The sequence below is a fragment of the Hyaena hyaena genome, unplaced genomic scaffold, assembly GCF_003009895.1.
Source record: "Hyaena hyaena isolate Hyena2069 unplaced genomic scaffold, ASM300989v1 scaffold_535, whole genome shotgun sequence".
Lineage (NCBI taxonomy): Eukaryota > Metazoa > Chordata > Mammalia > Carnivora > Hyaenidae > Hyaena > Hyaena hyaena.
Window position 1 is genome coordinate 174,117 of NW_024081167.1, and position 21,596 is coordinate 195,712.

At 34.3% G+C, this 21,596-nt stretch overlaps 2 protein-coding genes across 5 annotated transcripts in view; one reads left to right on the plus strand and one right to left on the minus strand.

Moving 5' to 3' along the window:
• The window catches only part of AIMP1 (aminoacyl tRNA synthetase complex interacting multifunctional protein 1), a 39,675-nt gene extending 22,457 nt beyond the window's left edge, over positions 1-17,218 (minus strand). The window contains exons 1-4 of one of the 2 annotated variants that reach the window (XM_039255618.1): positions 17,123-17,218; positions 6,721-6,854; positions 4,147-4,260; positions 1,110-1,274 (exon numbers count right to left, since the gene is read on the minus strand). In XM_039255618.1, the coding sequence (XP_039111549.1) occupies positions 1,110-1,274; positions 4,147-4,260; positions 6,721-6,854; positions 17,123-17,124 (415 nt within the window). In that variant the 5' untranslated portion in view covers positions 17,125-17,218. Of the gene's footprint in view, positions 1-1,109; positions 1,275-4,146; positions 4,261-6,720; positions 6,855-11,860; positions 11,956-17,122 lie in introns of those variants that run through there. The other variant, XM_039255619.1, reaches the window with a different exon arrangement.
• A 264-nt stretch (positions 17,219-17,482) lies between these two features.
• Positions 17,483-21,596, plus strand: part of TBCK (TBC1 domain containing kinase) — a 192,281-nt gene continuing 188,167 nt past the window's right edge. Inside the window, exons 1-2 of one of the 3 annotated variants that reach the window (XM_039255615.1) lie at positions 17,483-17,756; positions 20,974-21,194. In XM_039255615.1, the coding sequence (XP_039111546.1) occupies positions 21,002-21,194 (193 nt within the window). In that variant the 5' untranslated portion in view covers positions 17,483-17,756; positions 20,974-21,001. Of the gene's footprint in view, positions 17,757-19,760; positions 19,782-20,973; positions 21,195-21,596 lie in introns of those variants that run through there. The other 2 variants (XM_039255614.1, XM_039255616.1) reach the window with 2 other exon arrangements.

The window sequence follows — 21,596 nt, forward strand, 5'->3', positions numbered from 1 at the left end:
CAGAGCTCCATTTGGTCTTGTGTGCTTCCTCCTCTTACAAAGGAAGACTCCACTGCCTCATTTCACTAGAAGATTAACTAATCCTGCAGTCACAAAAACACAACATACCTTCTTTTGGGTATGGAATTCATCATACTTAGAATAGGCTGATTGTTTTGTGCTTACATCTTTATAAAGTGAAAGAATTAGTTTGACTTGCTTTCACTATAATCATACCACCTAGTGGTAAAGTTATGTAGAGGATGTACAGCCCCTATCTACTTCTTTTTTTTTTTTTTTTAATTTTTTTAATGTTTTATTTATTTATGAAAGAGAGAGAGGCAGTGTGAGCAGGGGAGGGTCAGAGAGAGAGGGAGACACAAAATCACAAACAGGCTCCAGGCTAGCTGTCGGCACAGAACCCGACACGGGGTTTGAACCCATAAACCATGAAATCATGACCTGAGCCGAAGTCGGACGCTTAGCCAACTGAGCCACCCAGGCGCCCCATGCCCCTATCTACTTCTAAGAAAGGTTACTGATGTTTACCAAAAGAACTGGCAAGTGTTAGATGCTAAATTGGCTTTGGTTAGTTCACAAATTCCTCATCCATATTTTCCAGAAACGCTTAAGTGGGTGTTAAGTGTTATGAGAGGTATGTATAATGAATTATAAATGCTCTTTTTTAGACACAACTAGAAAAACGAAAAGTACAGAGTAAAGGAGACTAGGTCAAAAAGGAGTTAGATTTATGATGAGAATAGCTTTAAGTAATAAGGTTAAGAATAAATTAGAAAAGATGAGAAAGCTAACTTTCTACCAGTGACTTCTCTGAAACTGAAATATACACTAAAATTTAGTCTCCTCAAACTACATATGGACCTCTACTTTCTATGTTTAATTATGTTAAAACATACTCAACCTCAAATGCCACAGTATTACCCTGTCAACCTGGTCAATCTTCACATATTTCTTTGGGGCTCATTTTCTGTGTTACAATATCATACTCTTCCTAATTTTATTCTAGTTCATATAGGTTTCAACTTTCTTCTGACACCACTATTATTATCAAAAATGTTGACATCTGATAAACCAGTCAAAAGCCAAATAAACTTGAAGGTTAAAAATACCTTTAATTTCAATTTTCTCTTTCATCTTTTCTTCTGCTTTTCCTCCTGTTATCTGTTCTTTGGCATCAGAAGATACAGTTGTTATTGGTATAGACTGTATTGCTTTTTCAGAAACCGTGGGATTAGCTAGCAGTAGAGTACCAGATGGGAACGGTATCTGTTTCACTGACACAGAAAATGAAATAAAGTCATTATGAACTCTTTTTAAAAGAAAAATTCATTCTATGTGATTATCAAATACCTACTAAGATTATAAAAAGGCTGCCAAAAAATTAAGTATATTTTAAACATGATAAAAGTTAAATCATTCTCATTCAATTGCTAGTGACTCAACTGAGACAATTACAGATAATAACAACGACACTGATTATGGACTATGTTCTAGACACTTTTCAAAATGCTTTATATGAATTAATCCTATAATTCTCATAAATACCCTAAAAGCAGTAAAGTTTTTTTTGTTTCTTTTTTTTTTAAGAGAGAGCGAGCAGAGGCAAGGTTGAGAGTCAGAGAGAGAGAGAGAGAGAGAGAGAGAGAGAGAGAATCTTATGCAAACTCCATGCTCATTGCAAAGCCCGAAACAGAGCTGATCCCATGACCCTGGGATCATGACCTGAGCCGAAATCAAGAGTTAGACACTCAAGCGACTGAGCTACCCAGACACCTCCAAAAACAGTATGTTCTATTCACATCCCCATTTACAGATGATCAACATGAATAATACAGAAGTTAAAAAATTGGCCCATCACACACAGTGAGTAGGAAAATAGGATTTATACTCAGGCAGTCTGTCTCCAGAGACTATCCTCTCATGGTTTGGCAAGTTTTGGACTCAGGTGTTCTTTTATACTGAACAATTAACTGGGAAAGTATTTTAATAATAGAGATTTCTTTATTAGAATTAATGGAGATGCATGTCCATAATTCTATTTCAAAAAAAAGCTTTTTAAGGAAAAAAAATTCCTTCAGCAATGTTAACACTCTCATAGCTTAGTGAATATGGAAAAACAAAATCTTGTGAGGGATAGTGATGTGGGTTAGATTCTGGCCAATATTCAGAGCACTTTTCTAGGTATTTTTAAGTTCCCTGGAGGCTACTGTTTCATTAAGTAATGTGACTCTCCTTATTTTATGTTTCACCATTTGACAGAATGCAATACTTTAATTCAAGCTGTTGATATGCTTTAACATCTCATTAATAAGATCAGAGTTTAAAATGTTCCAGGGAAATCTTTTAGAACTGGGAAAATGGAAAGCAGTTTTACGCTGCTAATATTTTAACTGTTTATTTAATTCTGTACCTGTATTCCAAATCTCCTTGTCTTGGAAAAGATCACATTTTCCATTAACCAACAATATTCCCTTTAGTTGATAGTTTTAAGCATACATTACTGATTTTTCCTTACTTCTATTAAGCTCACTCTACCTAACGGTAGAGTCTATATTACAGATTTCAAAATAATTCACTCACTGACAGAATAATTTGAAAGGAAAGAGTAAGAGGGACTTTCACTACAGTTGGGCCTCCTTAACTCACTTAGGAAGGATTTTCTATAATAGAGTCAAATGCCTTTTTGATATTATAATAGAGCTATTAACATTGTTTAATAATAATGTAAATTTGTCTGGACACCTTTAAAATAATTCAACAAAATATAAAATTTTATTTATAACAACTGAAATGATAATTATCTGCTGAGTTAAGTAACTTAAAAATTATATGATTTCAGGAATGCCTGGGTAACTCAGTCAGTTAACTGACTGACTCTTGATTTCGACTCAGGTCATGATCTCGTGATTGTGAGATTGAGTCCTGCTGCATGGACTCTGTGCTGAGCGTGAAGCCTGCTTGGGATTCTCTCTCTGCCCCTTCCCTGCTTGCCAACACACATACACATACTCTCTAATCTCTCAAAATAAACAAACATTTAAAAAATTGTATGACTTCAAACAAATTACTTTATACCTGTAAGCTTCAATTTCCTCATATGTAAAACAAGAATATTTGTGTACACAAGATTTTAAGGATAAAATATATAATACACATGAAGCACTTGGCACTCTAGCCTGGCATACAGTATAACTAAATGTCAGCAAAAATATCATTATGGCTTATTTTCAGTAACTATTTAATAAGGAAAAGTGATGCTCTAGTTGAAGCACTTAGCACAGAGATTAAAAGAATAGTTGTGTTTTTTTTTAATTCAAGTATAGTTAACATACAGTGCTACCCTACTTTCAGGTGTACAGTAGGATTTCCTTGACGAAGTAAGAATATACAATGGAAAAAAGAGAGTCTCTTCAACAAATGGTGTTGGGAAAACTGAACAGCTACATGCAAAAGAATGAAACTGGAGCACTTTCTTACACAGTACACAAAAATAAACTCAAAATGGATTGAAGACCTAAATGTGAGATCTGAAACCATAAAATTCCTAGAAGAAAAGATAGGCAGTAATTTTTCTTCAGCCACAGCCACATTTTTCTACACGTCTCCTGAAGCAAGGGAAACCAAACTAAACTACTAAGACTACACCAGAATAAAGCTTTTGCACAGGGAAAGAAAACATCCACAAAACAAAAAGGCAACTAACTTAATGAGGGAAGACACTTGCGAATGATATTATCTGATAAGGGGTTAATATCCAACTTATATATAAAGAACTTCTACAATTCAACACCGATAATAATAATTCAACACCAATAATCATAATCATAATCCACTTAATAATGGGCATAGTACCTGAACAGACATTTTTCAAAAGATCTACAGATGGCCAACAAGCACATGAAAAGATGCTCAACATCACTAAAAGCATAGGTTTTTGAACCCAGCTCTGTCACTTTTCGCATGAGCTCAGGCAAGATCATATGCCTTTTCTAAATTTCCATTTTCTCTTCTGTAAAGGAGGACAACTGCATAAGAAGGTCTACTGTGGGGATAAAATGAGAAATCTAGCACAATACCTAACTTAATAAACAATGATACAATTACTATTACAAATCAAAACAACCTATCATTTCTATATTTAATTACCTCCATTTTGAATTTCTGCCTGAATTAGCTCTTGTTTCAATTCTTCAATTTCTTTCTTTAATTTAGCATTTTCAACTCGAAGTTTCTTCTCTTCTCTCAAAGTTGCCTGCAAAACTAGGATTAAGAAAACTAGTAAAGACATAGCCAAGTTTTCTAAAAGGTTTCTTATGAATGCTACATGAAAAGAACATAGCAGTATAAACTATGATAATACCAGTAAACAAATGTTTTCCTATTCCTTTATATCAGTTTAGGATTAAAATAAAATGATAATTAAAATAGAGAAAAAGGAAGAAAACTGTGAAATAATAATGGAACAGAAAAGTTTTGTTTATGGGGTGCCTGGGTAGCTCAGTTGGTTGAGCATCCGACTTCGGTTCAGGTCATGATCTCACAGTTGGTGGGTTCAAGCCTCGCGTCCAGCTCTGTGCTGACAGCTCAGAGTCTGGATCCTGCTTTGGATTCTGTGTCTCCCTCTCTCTGTGATCCCCTCTCCCTTGCTTGTGTTCTCTCTCTCTCAAAAACTGAATAAACATTAAAAAAAATTTTTTTAAGTTTTGTTTTTGAATTGTTTTTCTAGGATCCATAAATATGCTAATGACAACTAAATAATAGGTAAAGTATCAAAATGAGACAAGTATTAAGACACATTATTTCTTGAAGCTGGAGATCTAATGATAGCAAACTATAAAAAAATGACTCTCACTTCTTTCTTTTTAATCATTACTTTGTAAAAACTACAATCTGTTATTCTTTTTTTCCTAATGTCTCAAAGATTGAGCTGGTGAAACATTCATTGAGTGAAATAGCTTCAAAGATTTGCTCAATATATAATATGTGCGTTAAAGATGAGCAATAGAATATACAAAGGATTAAAAAAACAAACAAACCAAAAACAAAACAATGATTCTCAGTGGGGTTAATACTGGTCCCCAGGTAGGATTCTTAAAATCTATAGGAGTATTTTTGCGCATTTATTGGGCAGAAGTCAGGGATGCCAGATGTCCTGAAATATGCTAGATACACTCAAAGAGCTCTCTCACATTCTGCAGAATTTTCCAGTGACCGATTGCACTTCTGTGTAAGTGAAAATCCTATTATCTGAGCCTAGATCCTATTTTTTTAAAATAAACACAAAATATTCTTAATCATTTTCATTATCTCCTGAATTTTCTGTAAATCAAATATCATATAAATCTAGACCATACTTTGATTTGTTCACAGCTGAAGAATTATTCATCATTCTGAGTAAATTGAAACCATAATTGAAAACTGCTTCTGCTATTGGAGTTGCTTACATGAAGGCAGACTAAATACACACTCCTACCAGTTAGCATTATATCTGTTGCATTCTTGGTGACTTTATGTATGTGAGTCATGCAGCACATGACTTTCTCATATGTCTGGTAGGTAGTACTATCCTAAGTATTTACTTACTAAAATAGGTATTTTTATCATTCTTACTATTTATAAAATTACTTTCTTTTTTAATTCTCCTGTGTATTAAACACATGGTTAATGTATGTTTGAAATTATGTGTATATGTAGGTTATTTTATCTGAAAGATATTTTCTTTATAAAATGTTAAGAGATTTTACAAAATATTTATTGCAAAACAGGAATAAAGGGACTGAAAAGCACCAGGATAGGATACCAAAAAGTAATAATGATGAAGGTGAAGAATAAACATGCAGCAAGTGTAGAAAGGTTCGTTTTTTTTTTTTAATTAGCATACTGAAATGCTAGTCAAGATGCTAACTGATACTCATATAAGATAAAATTCACAGAAGCACTGATTATCTCCAATCTCTTCATCTTACTAATGGAAAGAAATATTAAAACCGAAGAAAAGTAATAAGAAAAATCCTTTAAGAATATTAGAAAAATAAGAAAAAAAATTTATAAAGCATTATAAAAAGAAATAATTAAAGCAGTAATTTAAAATAAAGAAAAAATATTCTGAAGAACAAATGTACAATTCTATAAGCCATTCACAATCTCATACACCAAAGAAAAGCATTTATTTCTATTATTTATAGTAAAAGACTTGGATTTCGATTACACGATTAACACTGATGAGAAATAAAATATACTTAAAAAATTTCAACCTAAATCCTAAAAGCATAAAGTCAGATTTGATAGTTTTGTACATATCATAGCAATTTCTAGGTAAAATTTAAAGACATAATGGAAAAAATGTAAACATCACTTCAGAAGATGCCTTAGTAGAGAGTAATATGAGTATTTATTTTGTTATGAGATATTTGAGTCCAGATTTGATTCTGCCCAATTTTCTTCATTTTACTAACTCTATATCAACTTATTTTAAACATTAATTTTCCTTTAGCACTCTTAAAATAATACGTTATTTTCTCTACATTACATTCACTACATACCAATTCTAATTTATCTTAGTCCCAAAATATTATTTTACTCAAAATTAAAACATTAAAGGACTCTAAAAGTTATCATCAAGTGGATGAAGTAATAATTTATGGAGTAAACACAGTTTTGGTGTTGTCACTATGTGAATTCATTTTAAGTATATCCTTTCAAAAATGTAAAATCCCTTACTTGCTTTCTCCTTAAGAAGAGCAACTTGCTGTTTTAAATATTCAATAATTTGATCTGCTTCTGCGCCCTTTTGTTCCAGTCTCTTCAGAACAGCACCATTAGTTGCCATTTTTGCCAAGAAACGGCAGAAAATCCTAGGTGAAAAAATAAAAGTGATAAGTTATACCACAGAAAGAATACATTTATCGTACAAAGACACTGAGCAAAGTTTGAAAGGAAAAACGCCTTCCACTCTAACAGATCAATATATTAGAAAAAGACTTTTCCTACAAATACTCTTCCTCCAGAGCAACAAACCAAACAAATGGCAGGAACATTAAACCACTAATTCCTCAAAATGTTTGGAAGACAAAATCAGGTTTCTTTCCCTAAATGCAAAAGACATGCTATTTAACCACACTTTAGGCTGGAAATTTTTAAAGAAATCTTTAAAACAGCAAATTATTATGACACAAAACAGGAACATTAAGGGAAAAGAACAATAACCTTAACTAAGCTGTAACTGTGTATCACACCTATGTTCCAAAGTTAAGAACTGTTGAATTCCTTCTTTACATGCTACTTTTGTATACTGCATATTTCTACTGTTTATTTACTTATGTACAATTATAAGGAGGAATATGTGAATTAGTAAAGACAAAAGAAAAAGATCAACAATTAGGAACATATCGATATTAATGACATGCCTACTCAGAAATAATGTCAGCATATATACTGTGACTCTTGTGAGATAAATAATTAGAATTTTAATTTCATAATAATTTACAGAAATTAGAAAATATTTTGTCAGTGTACAAAAAAATGTTTACGAGATTAACTCATAATGTTAAAGTTTAAACTGCCAAATATTAAAATAGTCACACTGACAAAAAATTTATCATTAATACTACAAACTGCTCTTTTTACCACATTAACATTAATTTATAATACTAAGTATAACAATAACACACAAGCACTGCTGAAGTAATTCTGATTTTAAACAAGTGATACACATTAAAATAGTGAAATTTTTTGATAAAGGAAAATATTGGCCAATAACGGTCAAATAATACAAGATGTTTGAAAATTTCAAATTATGCTATATCCATTCTATAAAAAGAACATTCTGAAATGTTTACCTTTTTATAACAATGGAAATAATCCTCAAAAACTTCTATGCTGAAGGTAACAATTTATAAATAGAACCACTAAAAAAACTGATAAAAATAAAGTTGCTAATAAAATGAAGAAAATATAAATGAAGTTAATCTGAGAAAGTCATAGTAAACTGCTCATATTCTATACAGGCTATTATTTAACAATTAAAAAATACAGAGCACTTTAGTACAAAAATTGAAAATGAAGATACCAATTTACTAACATGAACACAGAATACCCTGTTGTTCCTCAAATTTTTCTTTTGGAACGTTAGCGAACAATACATATGAACATATGAAGAAAGTTAAAGTAAAAACAGCTACGTTCTTTTGGATTTTTGGTATCCTCCTTTAGGCATTCTTTCAGCTTAATGTCTACTTTAGTCTAGACATTAATAATAAAATATATTCAATAGGTGAAATAACTATCTCAAGAAAAATAATGAGTATTTGATTTAGCATAATTTGTTGACTTTTATTTTTGAAGCAAAAAAAAAACCAAAAAAACTTTGTTGAATTAACACTAAAATAAATGTGACATCAGTGATACACTTTAGTAAAATCCCTAGTAAACTAGTATCTTAACTCATAAGAAATAAATGAGTATATAATACTTGTCACGAATTTGTCAAGAAATACAGAAAGTTATCTCACAAATACCAGCCAAACATGAAACTCGTGTCCTGACTCAACAGAAAAAGTTTCAAAACCAAGACTAACAATAATTTGCAAAATAGAGATCATTTTATTCAGTTGATGAATCTATTAACTACCCACAAAATACAGTTACAAAAACGAGTTAAAATGACTTTTGTAATACATGTTGAAGCCCCAGCATAAGTTTAGTAAGAAAGATTGCTTCAAAACATAAACACAAATGAGCTGCATACACTAAACACATATATACACCAACAGAGGAAATAATGAGATAAAAAGAAGTGGTAATACTCTGAATGATACTGAAAGAAAATATGTATCTCCATACTTTATATATTATATAAATTGTAAAAAAGTATAATTTATATGCTTGGCTATAACTTTGCAAATAATTGCTTAGATTAAGGTCTAATTTTAAATTATGAAATTGAACCAGAACTGAGACATCACTTGAAATATTTAGTAATAATGGATTCACTTTTTGTTTTTTTTAAATGTTTTTATTTATTTTTTGAGAGAGAGACAGAGCATGAGCTGAGGAGTGGGAGAGAGAGAGGGAGCCATGGAATCCAAAGTATCCTCCAGGCTCTGAGCTGTCAGCCCAGAGCCCAAAGCAGGGCTGGAACTTCTGAACCACAAGATCATGACCTGGGCTGAAGTTGGATGCTCAATTGACTGAGCCACCCATGCTCCCAATAAAGTGGATTCATTTTTAATAAAATAATTGTATAAACAAAATATGAAAAATAAAGAGAAAACATGTTAGTAACAAAGAGAAATGTTACTAAAAAAACGTATTTAGGCCATGAAGTCTTAAAATGTCAATGAGAGAGAGAGGTGACAGTGATCCTAATAAACCACTCATATATAAATTAATTATGGATTACAGAAGCCATCTCAAATTTCCTGATAGGCATTGCTGGGTAAAAATAATAATAATATCTAGTGTCTTTGTCTTTAGTATCTGCCAGGTCTTTTTCTAAGTACTTCACAATATTAACTTAATTATCACAACACCTTGAGGTACTTATTATTATTCCTTCTCTTTGTTTAGAATACTAAGGGCTTATTATAAGAGTATGAGATAAAAGTAATTTAATAAAAAGAACATGGACTTGGAAATCACAAGAACTTGGATCAAATCCTACCCTTTGCCTCTAAACCAACTTACCTAATCTCTCTGAGCCTCAAGTTTTCTTACTTGTAAAATGGAGATAATTTTATATATTTCATAGCATTGATATGGGACAAAATGAGATAACATGAATAGTATTCAATATTTCTGGCAATTGGTAAAAAATGTCAGCCATTAAGCAAAATTTTGGGAACACAAAAAAGGATATATGTGCAATCCTCACCTTCAAGAAGCTCACAGTAATCCTATGAGCATATATTGTATATCTTTAGGTAAATGATTTTTGTTTTCTTAAAGGTTAAGAACATAACAAATAATAAAAATACAAATTATACAGACTGATATTAAAAATATACTTAGATAAATTAGCTAAGCCACTCCTTAATTTGTAAATCCTGATATATAGCCTATGGGGGTAATAAACACTAATATTTACATTAATTGTGAATTTTATGTGTATATATCTAAAGACTCCTGTCCTCGTGAATACAATAAGACAACAGTCAACTGAGAATCTTTCCATTTTCCCCTATAAATAGATATTGCCATTGTAATTATAAACACTCTGAAAATAACAAATTTAAGATTATTTAAACAACTGGTACAATAAAAAAGAACACCGAATGGTTTATAAATTTCAATCTAAATGCCTTGTGAAAGTCTTCTAAGAAGTAGTATTAACGGTTCTCAACTCTGGCTCAAAAGGCAAAGCAATCCAGCACAAGCCATACATACTATCTGACAAAGGAACATAAATGGCCAAGAATACCAAGAGAAAAACTGTCTTATGAAAATGATGTAAATTGTTTTGGTTTAAGGAAAATAGAAAAGTAGTAAAACTTCACTGAATGCTTTCTACTCAATTTTGCTGTGAACCTAAAACTGCTCTAAAATATAAAGTGTTAAGAAAATTCACTGAACCTCAAACTTAAGAATGTATGAATTTAAAATCTGAAAATACTCTAGATCCTAATTACTGATGACAAAGCCTTTATTTGGTTATGCAATAATAATTTTCCAGCATTTACAACATATATCATAGTGATAGGTTACTTGTAACCATTTTAACAGCCACAGTACCAATAATACCACACTACAAAGGAAGTCTCATTAAGAGAAGAAAGCGTCGGGGCGCCTGGGTGGCTTAGTCGGTTAAGCGTCCGACTTTCGCTTAGGTCATGATCTTGCGGTTCGTGGGTTCGAGCCCCGCGTCGGGCTCTGTGCTGACTGCCAGCTCAAGCTCAGTGCCTGGAGCCTGTTTCAGTCTGTGACTCTCTCTCTCTCTGACCGTCCCCTGCTCACACTGTCTTTCTCTCTCTCTCTCTCCTAGAAATAAATAAAAACATTAAAAAAAAAAAAAAGAGAGAGAAGAAAGCATCTTTTGCCAGCACATTTTTCCAGCAATAATCAAGTTTTCTTGGCAAAATAAAACAGGAACGACTATAAAACACACTGTTTTAACCAGCATCTACTTTTTCTTTACTCCTAGATAATTGGTTCTCTTGGTAATATTATTTACGATGTCAAAATTAACCTGTCTTTTGAGATATTCTGGATTAGCTAGAAAGACAAGTCTATATGTTAAAGAAAAATTCCCTCAAATGCTAAGAGCTATGTACTGATTTTCAATTAGAAGCTCTGGAAATAGGTTTTCTAGTACTTGTTAATTAACTGTCTTTAAACTTTTCAAAAATATAAGTACGATGCATAAGTTTATGTCCATTTTTTCTAGTATATTGATCACTTGCACCAGCAGAAAAATAGGTGGGTTTTTTTTTTCCCCTTAAAATATTTATAGCTGAATAATCTTGGTTGAATCACATACTTAACAGGCTGTGTGATCTTGGTGTACTTACTTAACTTCTCTATGTTTCATTTTTTTTAATTTATAAAATGAAGATACTTTCCCTGACTTCACTTCCTATTACTTGGCACCTTCTTTTAGGGATCCTTCGTCTTGACGTGGCCCTTTAACGTTTATGTTTTTCAGGGTTTGGTCCTGATCTCTAGTCGCTTCTAGGGATTACAAACTATCACCACCATATATACCAGGGATCCCTCTGTCTTGGAGGGTTAACAATGTATGAAACAGCAGAAGGTGAATGCCATTAAGCAAGGCAAAACAGGCTGCACAACTCCCTGTTGTCTGCCATTTATGCCACCTGCCGGATCCCTATAAATAAATTAAGTTCATGGCCCCAATTTTACTTACATTTCCTGATTTTGAGCTATGTGCTGGGTTTATAGTAGAGAGCAAAATTAAACATATTTTTTGTATTCACTCAGCTGTCAGACAGAGGGAAACGCAGTAAACTGGAAAAAAAAAACTTTTAAATGAGGTTAAGTTTAGGGCAACAGTGCTAGTTTAATAAAAACATTGCATTAAGTTTGGACAAACCTTGTACCATTTAACCCAGTGCTCATTTTGTTATCATGTGCCAACTGCTCCACAGTGACTTTCAATTCTACACAGAGTACCTCCTGAATTTCATAACTAAGTTTCCTTGGTCTCCTCAGAGGTTTTAATGTGCTAATAGGCTTAGGTTTTTCCACAGATGATAATGCTAATAATAATTATTTTTAAGTTTATTTACTTATTTTGAAAGAGTGTGAGTGGGGACAGGGGTAGAGAGAGAGAAAAAGGATCCCAAGCAGGCTTCACACTGTCAGCATGGAGGCTAATGTGGGGCTCGATCCCATGACTCTGAGATTTTGACCTGAGCCAAAATCAAGAGTTGGATGCTTAACCAACTGAGCCACTCAGGTTACCCAGTAATAACAATGTTAGTAACAGATAACATTTGTAGAGTATTTATTATGGGCTGGCTAAATGTTTTACATAGATCATCTGTGAATATTCTTTAATTATTTCCGTTATACAGAGAAGAAAACTTGAATTAAAATTAGTTTGTCTTAGGTCACGTGACCAGTTAGTAACAGGATTAAAACTTAGGGTCAGTCTGGTTCTGAAGTTAGCTCTTTTAATGTTGAAGTTAGAATTTCTATAAAAGACACAATTAATGTAGTTTCCCCAATGCATTTAACACAGAATACTAACCAAGGAACACCTATTAACATTTATTAAAGCTAATATCTTCTAACACAATTTGGGAATACTGGCTTAATCTGTAGTAAATGTTAATGATTAGGAGATTAAAATCGATATAATGCTTAACTGCATGCACAGTAATTACAAATGTAAAACATAAAAAAAGAGAAAACAGTACACAAGTACGTGAATTGTGTTTGAACAGTAAGAGTTTTTGGATAGTTTACATACACTTCTTTTTCCTTACTAAGTTAAAAAAAAATAATGAATTTATTTTTATGACAAAAAGCATCTGAAAAGTATTATCTAAATTATTCTGCCTCTTAATTTTGTTCATAATGTACATTATGGGTTATCAAATCTAAAAAGCCATCATAAGATACTGCTATTCATAAAAGCTGATGCTGATTTTAGGAAATACATGAATTTACACTACACCTTAATCATTAAAACATATACAAAAGATTATTTCTGAAATTCCTATCATTTCCAAATGGCTTTCCTTTACCTTGTCAATTTCCTCAGTAGTTTTTTCCCCACTCTGATTCTAAATTGTCAGTAACTTCTTTTAAACAACAAACTCCCTGCCCTATAGTTAGGAACAAACTATAAACAAATAAGCTATTTTTTTTTTTTTTTTTTTTTTTTTTTTACAAATAGTTTATTGTCAAATTAGTTTCTACATAACACTCAGTGGATAAGCTATTGTTTTGAAATGGAAATTTTAGGTGCAGGTTTTCAATTTTACTTTATAGTACAGAAATTCTGCAAATATCTGGAAGTGTCTCTCTACTTCCCAAAACACCTGATTCCACTACTTCAAAACGTAAACTATGTAAAAGGTTAGATTCTTCTGAGATACTCTAAGTATTGTATTTCATCACATCTAAGATGCCACCAATTGTAAAACGGCTCCAATCATGATACTCTGGCATTTTATGTACCATTAAAAAACAAAACAAAACTACCCTTCCTGTATTATTTGAAAAACCTCTTTTGGGGTGCCTGGGTGGCTTAGTCGGTTAAGCGTCTGACTTTCGCTCAGGTCATGATCTCGCGGTTCGTGGGTTCGAGCTCCGCGTCGGGCTCTGTGCTGACTGCCAGCTCGGAGCCTGGAGCCTGTTTCAGAGTCTGTGACTCCCTCTCTCTCTGACCCTCTCCTGCTCACGCTGTCTCTCTCTCTCTCTCTCCTAGAAATAAATAAAACATTAAAAAAAATTTAAGAAAAAAAAAGAAAAACCTCTTTTAAATTTGACCCTATTTTTACCTTATGTCACTTTTTTGTTTCCTCTTATTTGTGCATACACAATAACTTTTCATTTTAACGGTAAATCTTCATATAAAGGATACTTAAAATGGAGATTATAGTCAATAACTATATACCAACACTACACATTAATCAAACTGATGACAATATTAACCATTATGACCAAGTTTGCATTAAGAATGGGCACTGACAACTACACAGTGCCACTTAGTTCACAGTGATTTTAAAACATCAATTGTGAAATGTAAAAGAAAATAGTACACACGTATGTGAATTGTGTTTGAATAGTGTTTAGATTCTTCAGAGTTTCTTCTCAAAGAAACACGTATATCAGAATTAATAACCTATAGTGATTTTAATCAATTTTTTCTCTCCCTTTCTACCATCATTTTTATTCTAACCTTCCAATCTTCATTCCACCATTTGCTTCAAAATCTAACTGCCAGAGAAGGGCAGATACCATATGTTTGCACGTATAGGAGGATTAGGAGGAACTTAACGGAGGACCATGGGGAAGAAGAAGGGGAACAATAGTGGGGGAGAGGGAGGGAGGCAAACCATGAGAGACTCTTGAATGCTGAGAACAAACTGAGGGCTGATGGGGGTGGGGGAGAGGGGAAGGGGGTGATGGGCAAGGAGGAGGGCACCTGTTGGGATGAGCACTGGGTGTTATATGGAAACCAACTTGACAACAAACTATTTAAGAAAAAAAATCTAACTGCCAAATCACTCCACAAGGAGAACATTTTTATTACTGTGCTACATAGGAGACACTTTTTAGAACTAAGTTAGTAATCCTACTAGGATTTAAAATGAGTCAAATGTAAGAATTTTTAAAAAGGTAAATAATAAAATTAAATATTCTGGGAACAATTCTTCCCAGAGACACTATAATAGCAGTGGTAACTGGCAAATTCCACGGGGGTTTTTGCAGCCTTTGCCAAAATATTGAAAACAGACCTAAAACTCTGTTTTTTGTGAATGTTTATTTATTTGGTGTATGGTCAGAGAATGAATTCACATTCTAAATCTGCCATTCATCAGCTGTGTCACTTTATTTAAAAAATTTTGAGGTGGGGCACCTAGGTGGGGTGGCTCGGTCAGTTAAGCCTCCCGACTGCTGCTCAGGTCATGATTTCACCACTCTTGAGTTCGAGCCCACATCGGGCTCTTTGCTGACAGCTCTGAGCCTGGGGTCTGTTTTGGATTCTGTCTCCATCTCTCTCTGACCCTTCACCACTTGTGCTCTCTTTCCTCTCTCAAATATGAGTAAACAAAAAATTTTTTAAAAAGTTTTTTTTGAGGTACAGTTGACACATAAGATTAGTTTTAGATGCACAACATGATTCGATACTTATGTACACTGCAAAATGATCACATTAGTCCAGTTAACGTCCTTCATCATAGTCACACTATAGTATGATGAGAACCTTCAAGATCCACTCTTCTGGCTACTTTCAAATATTCAATAGAGTATTATTAACCATAGTCACCGCTTTGTACATTGTATCTCCATGACTCACTCATTTTATAACTGGAAATTTGTTTTTATTCTTGATAGTTTTTACTTGCTGGAGTGCCTTCTTTCTCTTTGCTAATAAGGACACAGGGAGTCCTGGGGACTTAAGGCATGGCTATGAGAAGACAGTCCATACATAACAGGTGTTAAGGCCATTAACACAGAAAACCTTCCTGTCCAGTGAAATATGCATAAAATTTAAAAAGGGTATGTCTAGGTTTCTCATGGTCTGCTTACCAAACACCAAGGTCACCTTTTAGCTGATTCAGAATTTCTTCAGTAGAGTTTAACCATCCCTTTCCATCCAAAGAAGCACTCAGCACTATCTTTCTCCCATTTCCTATCTAAGAACACAGCTAATAACAACAGCCACTAGTTTAATGAGCAAGGCACATTACATACGGAGTCCCTTAAGCTTTTCAACCATGTGAGGTAACGTTTCCATTTTATACAAACCTTCAGAGAAATTATGACTTGTCTAAATCTATCAAAATATTAAATAGCGAAGCTCTGATTTTAGTTTGTGTTTGTCACTCCGAAACTCACATTAGTTAAAAAGGAACACTTCCTTTTTAAAGTGTTCCCCAAATCTAATTAGAGAAAATTGACTCACCATCCACCAATATTCTTATACATCTAAATTAAGAGCACTAAGAACCTGGTCATCCATTTCTTACCACCCTTACTCAAGCTACCATCATGTCCCCTCTAGATTACTATAACAGCTTCCAAACTGGTCTTTCTTCTACCCTGTCCCTTTCAGTATATTCTCCACGGCAGCCAGTAAGATCCTCTTTTTAAAAGGAAGCCATTTTATGTCAATCTGCTGATCCAAACTCTCCAATAGCTTTGATGCCCTCAATATCCTTCATGATCTGTTCCTTCTATGACTTTGTCTCTAGTTTAATCCCTCAACTCAACTGTAATCCACAAGCTTCCTTGCTTTTTCAGGCAAGTTTAGGCTTCATGGCATAAACTAGCAATGACTTTATAGCTGATACCTCTACCTGACTGCATTTACCCCAAGAAATCTGTTAAGGTTAATTCTCTCACTGACGTCAGCTACGAAAGTTGTCTTTTCAGTGAGACTTTCCCTGGCAACACTAAAATTTCAAACTATATCCTCCTCTGCTTTATTATTTATCTCTTAATCCCCCATTAGGACCTACAATATAACATGTTTTTCTTAATTCTGTTTAGGATGTCTTACTCAAAATGTGAACTACAGAAAGAAGTTCCTGTTTTGTCCATCATTCTTTTCCCAATGTCTACAACAGTACGAGAAACATAGTGGGTGCTTAACTAATTGAGGAATGATTTCCTGCCCCACCCCCACCCCACCCCAGTCCTTTCAAACACACGGGCGCACGCGCACACATTAAAAAGTAAACGTGTTTGTGAATGTATCTTTTCCAGCAGCAGCCTTTCCGTCAGCCCTTCATCCCATTTCTCAAACTTGGCTCCTTCAAGAGGTACCAAGCTGCTCCCTACTTCCACATTCCAAGATTGATGCTGGTATAAGCGTTACTTCCCTGTAGCATCAGAGGCCAGATCCTATCTCCCCAAGATGATAAGGGAAAAACGACCCTCCTTTGATCTCAACACGTATACCCCAGGACCTTCTGCGGGCGTCACTCACATAAATCGGTGGACACAGGAACGTGGAGAGCCTCACCCGGCAGCTTCAGTCTGGAGCTGTTACGGACACCCTACCGCACACGACGGCAGTGAGAAAGGACCCAAGGAGCTGTCCTCACCAAACGCCTGAGCGTTCCACCGATTTAACTTCAAATTCTGTCGTCCCCTTCCTGGGAGCAGCCATACCACGCTCTCCGTCTTCTATGTTCTCAGCTAATAACTTGAACTCCTCTGCACTTCTTCCTTGGTAACTACGTTTTGTCTCCAGGTTGGGCAAGGGGCAAAACGCCGGACGTCGGGTCTTTCCTCCATGTTGTGGCGTGGAGGTTGTGAGGTCAGAGGAAACGGCCCGGCTGAGTTGAGGACGGGGGCGGGGAGAGCTGGGAGCTGTCAGTGGAACAGGTCTGGCTCGTTCTCCTGTTCAGATTCCGAGCCGGAAATTTCGGTGGATTTAACTCGCAGGCAAAGCGCAATTCCGGCGCTCCCGGAGCGGCCTCGTTTGTAAAAGCACCTGAGATGCTGGGTCTGGCGCTCTAGACGGTAGCGGCAGCAGCACCCGCAGCAAGCTGGGGCCCTGTGTAGAAGCTCCATCCCCTTGTCTTTGTGCCCGCCTGCTTCCCCAGACTCAGAGGCAGGTATTTGGGTTCTTCAGTTTTGAGTGTCTTAGTGGGTGGGGCCGGTGGGAGGTAGAGGAACGTCAGGTGCAGCGAGTGGCCCAGCTTGTCCGCAGAAACAAGAGCCAGCCTTTGGAGCTGCTTGATGCTGAGTCCTGTGCCCATCCGGAGCTAATGTCCGCTTTTCCCCACTACACACGTTTACTCGAGTCCTTTGAGAACTGTAGGCAGCTATTTGAGAATAACCATTGTTTCAAATGAACATCTAAAGAGGACGTTGGAGAATGTGGATTCAGTTCTCCATTACTCACCATCCATACAAAATCTTGGTTTTGTTTTTGGTTTTCAGAGGTTGTCATTTGTCGAGACGTAACGTTCTCTTGTGGAGTGGGAGAATGTGAACACCTGGAGGTTCCTTTAGAATTGTTAGTGGTTTCTTTTCAAGGCCCCTTGGTTCCTGTTTTTATTTGGGACAGAAAGAACGTTTTGAGGGAAAGTACATAAAATAAATGAGCCAGCGTTATTCGCCCATTGAAGAAATGTGTGAATTATTTTATTCATGATGAAATCGGCATCTTTTGTACCATGTTTTTGACCTTCACCCCCAGACCTCCATTCTCATTTCGACTCCAAATTCTTTGTGGGCAGGGATTGTGTCTTCTTCGCTATCATTGGCCATGCAGGTGGAAAAACACCTGACTTAAAATAGGTTCAAGATATTGGTTGAATGAATGAATGTTCAAACCCCATCCCTACGTTGTATTTCCTCAACTAAGCTGTCAACGTCAGCGGGTTTTTTTCCACTAGCTTTCTTCCACTCATCAAATGTGAGCAAATGTTTGTTTAAAATTTTAATATATGAACCTTTTTATGTGTACCCATCTACAAGGTAGCTGAAGCAGAACATTGATGAAATATTTAATACTAACTAGTGTCTTATGTTTGTGAATCATATGCGCTTCCTGTTTTGGTTCTATGCTTTTCAGTTGTCTGATAGAGTCTGTCTAACTGAAAATCAAGTAGTATAATATAGAAGGATTGTGTAATACGATGCAACAGTTTAGTGTCTTCCTACCGTTAGTCCTATTCCTGAGAGAGAACCACTTTTAGCGTTTTTTAACTTCAGATCTATATATTGAATAATAAGATAAAACGCTAATTCTTTTTTTTTTTTACTTTTTAAGACAAACCACACTATCCACAACTTCCCTTCTCCAAAGTTTTGAATAGTGTTTACATTTTTTAGTTTTCATATTGGTTAATGATATAATTCTAAGTAATAGGTGTAAATTATTTTTTCACATCAATTTTTAAAAATATATTTTTGCTCCTTATTTGGTAAAATGAGAAAAATAATGACTCTACCTTGTTTACCACTGCAAAAACTATGTCCATCACTCTCACTTTCCCTTATCTGGACCTTTACTTATACATTGTTAAGATTAATAATATTTACATTACATTTCTTAGCTACAGTTATTTTCTTTTTTTATATGTGCTAAAAAAGCAACAAACTCTTACAATATTGTGAGTTTGTCAATATTCCTAAGTACAGAATCAAAAAGTATGCTATGATACATTTCCTTCCCAATTTCTTAATTTCATGACCTCTGTGCCACACTAAGGAGAAGACTTATAATAGTAACATCAGATTGATTTCTTCTTTTTTCCCCTATGATGACCAAAAACTTACGCCATAGTTAAGTGTGATTTATTTTTTGGGCCATGTTCTTATATAGTTTTTAACACTCCTCACTTTTACAAAGGAAATTCTGTTCTCTTTTGATGGAAAGTTACATTGTGCTTTTTTTTCACCAAGTCATCCCATCTTATGCTTTCTTTACCATGTCCTCTCATTCTTTGTTTGAGAAGCTTCCATTCCATATCTTTGCTTGAAGGTAAGCCCTTGAAGCCCAATTACTTTCTGTTTAATGTGAACAGGATGTGTTCTGATAAGTTACATTGTTTCTTAACCACACATTTTCTATTATTTGTTTTTCTCCTTGTTTTGGTAGAATACATCCTAAGGATATTTATTCATAAAAGGTATGTGGTTGTTAATTTAATTTTTTTAATGTTTGTATGGCTGTAAATTATTATCATTATTTATGCTATAATGATGGATAGTTTGGCAGGGTATAGAAACAAAATTTTTGTCTCTTTAGGTCTTTCAAGGTTTCACTGTCTTCTGACTTTCACTATTGCTCATAAGAAAATGAAAATGCCACTCTTAATTTGTTGAGGACTTTACTATTTGTTTTATCTCTGGAATTATTAGAAAATTTTAGTTTTGTTTGATGCTTTGAAAATTTACGATGACATGTCTTGTGAGTTTATTCTTCTTGAAGTGAACTCATTGAAAGGAGCTAGAAAAAATGTCATAGTGTGGGTATTTTTCATTTAACCTCCTTGATATTATAAATGTTTCCAATTTGAAGGTACATATTTCCCTTGAACTGTGAGGACTTTTTCTCCTATTCTGTTTTTTTACAATTTATTCTCCTTTATTTTTTTTGGTTCTCTTTTTGAAACTCCTGTATTTTTTTTTTTGTATTCTTGGTTTGACTTACTATATCCGTTATCTTTTCTCTCATGTTTTCATCTATTTGCTTTTTGTTCCATAGTCTGAGCAGTTGTCTCAACTTTCTTTTCCGACATTTCAATCTACCTTGGTAATCATTTAATTTCCAACCACTCATTTTTAATTATTTCTTCCTCATATTCTCATAATTTTATTTCATTTTTTTTATAAGATACAATTTATATATACTAAAATGCACTGATTTTAAGTGAGTAGTAGTTTGATGAGTTTTAATACATGTGAACTCTATTTTCTCTGTCCTGACTTCACTTACTCTGCAGAAAGGAAAAGTTCTTGATGGTCTGTGAGTTATTCAAGCTTTAGATAAATAGAATGTCTCTTATTGATGTGAATATGTAATAACAGACTTCCTCATAATTGTTAAAACTGTCAGCCATCATTGAAGAAGAAATGTTCTATTTTTTCCTTTTTATGCCATTGAAAATCTTTGTGAGTTAGAGCTACAATCTAAATTTATGATTGTGTGATTTTTTCCTCTTAGATGTTATCTTGGAATTTTTTGACTTTGATACTTTTTACTGTGAAGTGTTCTGTTTGGTATTTTCCTCCAAGTTACATATTATTAATCATATTTAAGGTGAAAAAACATTGGCTTAATGTTTGGTTGATCTGTCATAAAATTCTCTCCTTTTCCAGATTATCTTAGAAGATCTAGGATACTGAAATGTTTCCCCTGAAAGATGCTGAAATGGGTGCCTTTACCTTCTTTGCCTCGGCTCTGCCACATGATGTTTGTGGAAGTAATGGGCTTCCTCTTACACCAAATTCCATCAAAATTTTGGGGCGATTTCAAATCCTTAAGACCATCACTCATCCCAGACTTTGCCAGTATGTGGATATTTCTAGGGGAAAGCATGGTAAGCTGTTCTTTTCTTCTGTTTTTTGTTGTTGTTTTTTTATTCCTTACTCTGTTATTTTGATTAGGTTACAGATTTATAGTAAGGGCGTACAGTAGTCAGCATATATGTGCATGTGCATGCCTTCACCTGCAGTCCAGCCAAACTGAGTCTTTTGAGTTTTCCTAATTTCCTGGCAATCCCTGATTTTAGACTCTGCTATTTTCTTTCCTGGATTATACTATGTTACATTCTCTGCAATGTGAGCTTAGTCCCTTTCCTAATTTATTTTATAGCTTTATGATATTTTATTATTTTTTTCTATTTAATTTATCTCTTTTGAGGATCTTAGGTCTGGAAGATAATGACTAAATGACTTTTACTTCTGACCTCAGAGCCAGTACTGCATCTGTCACATAAGAG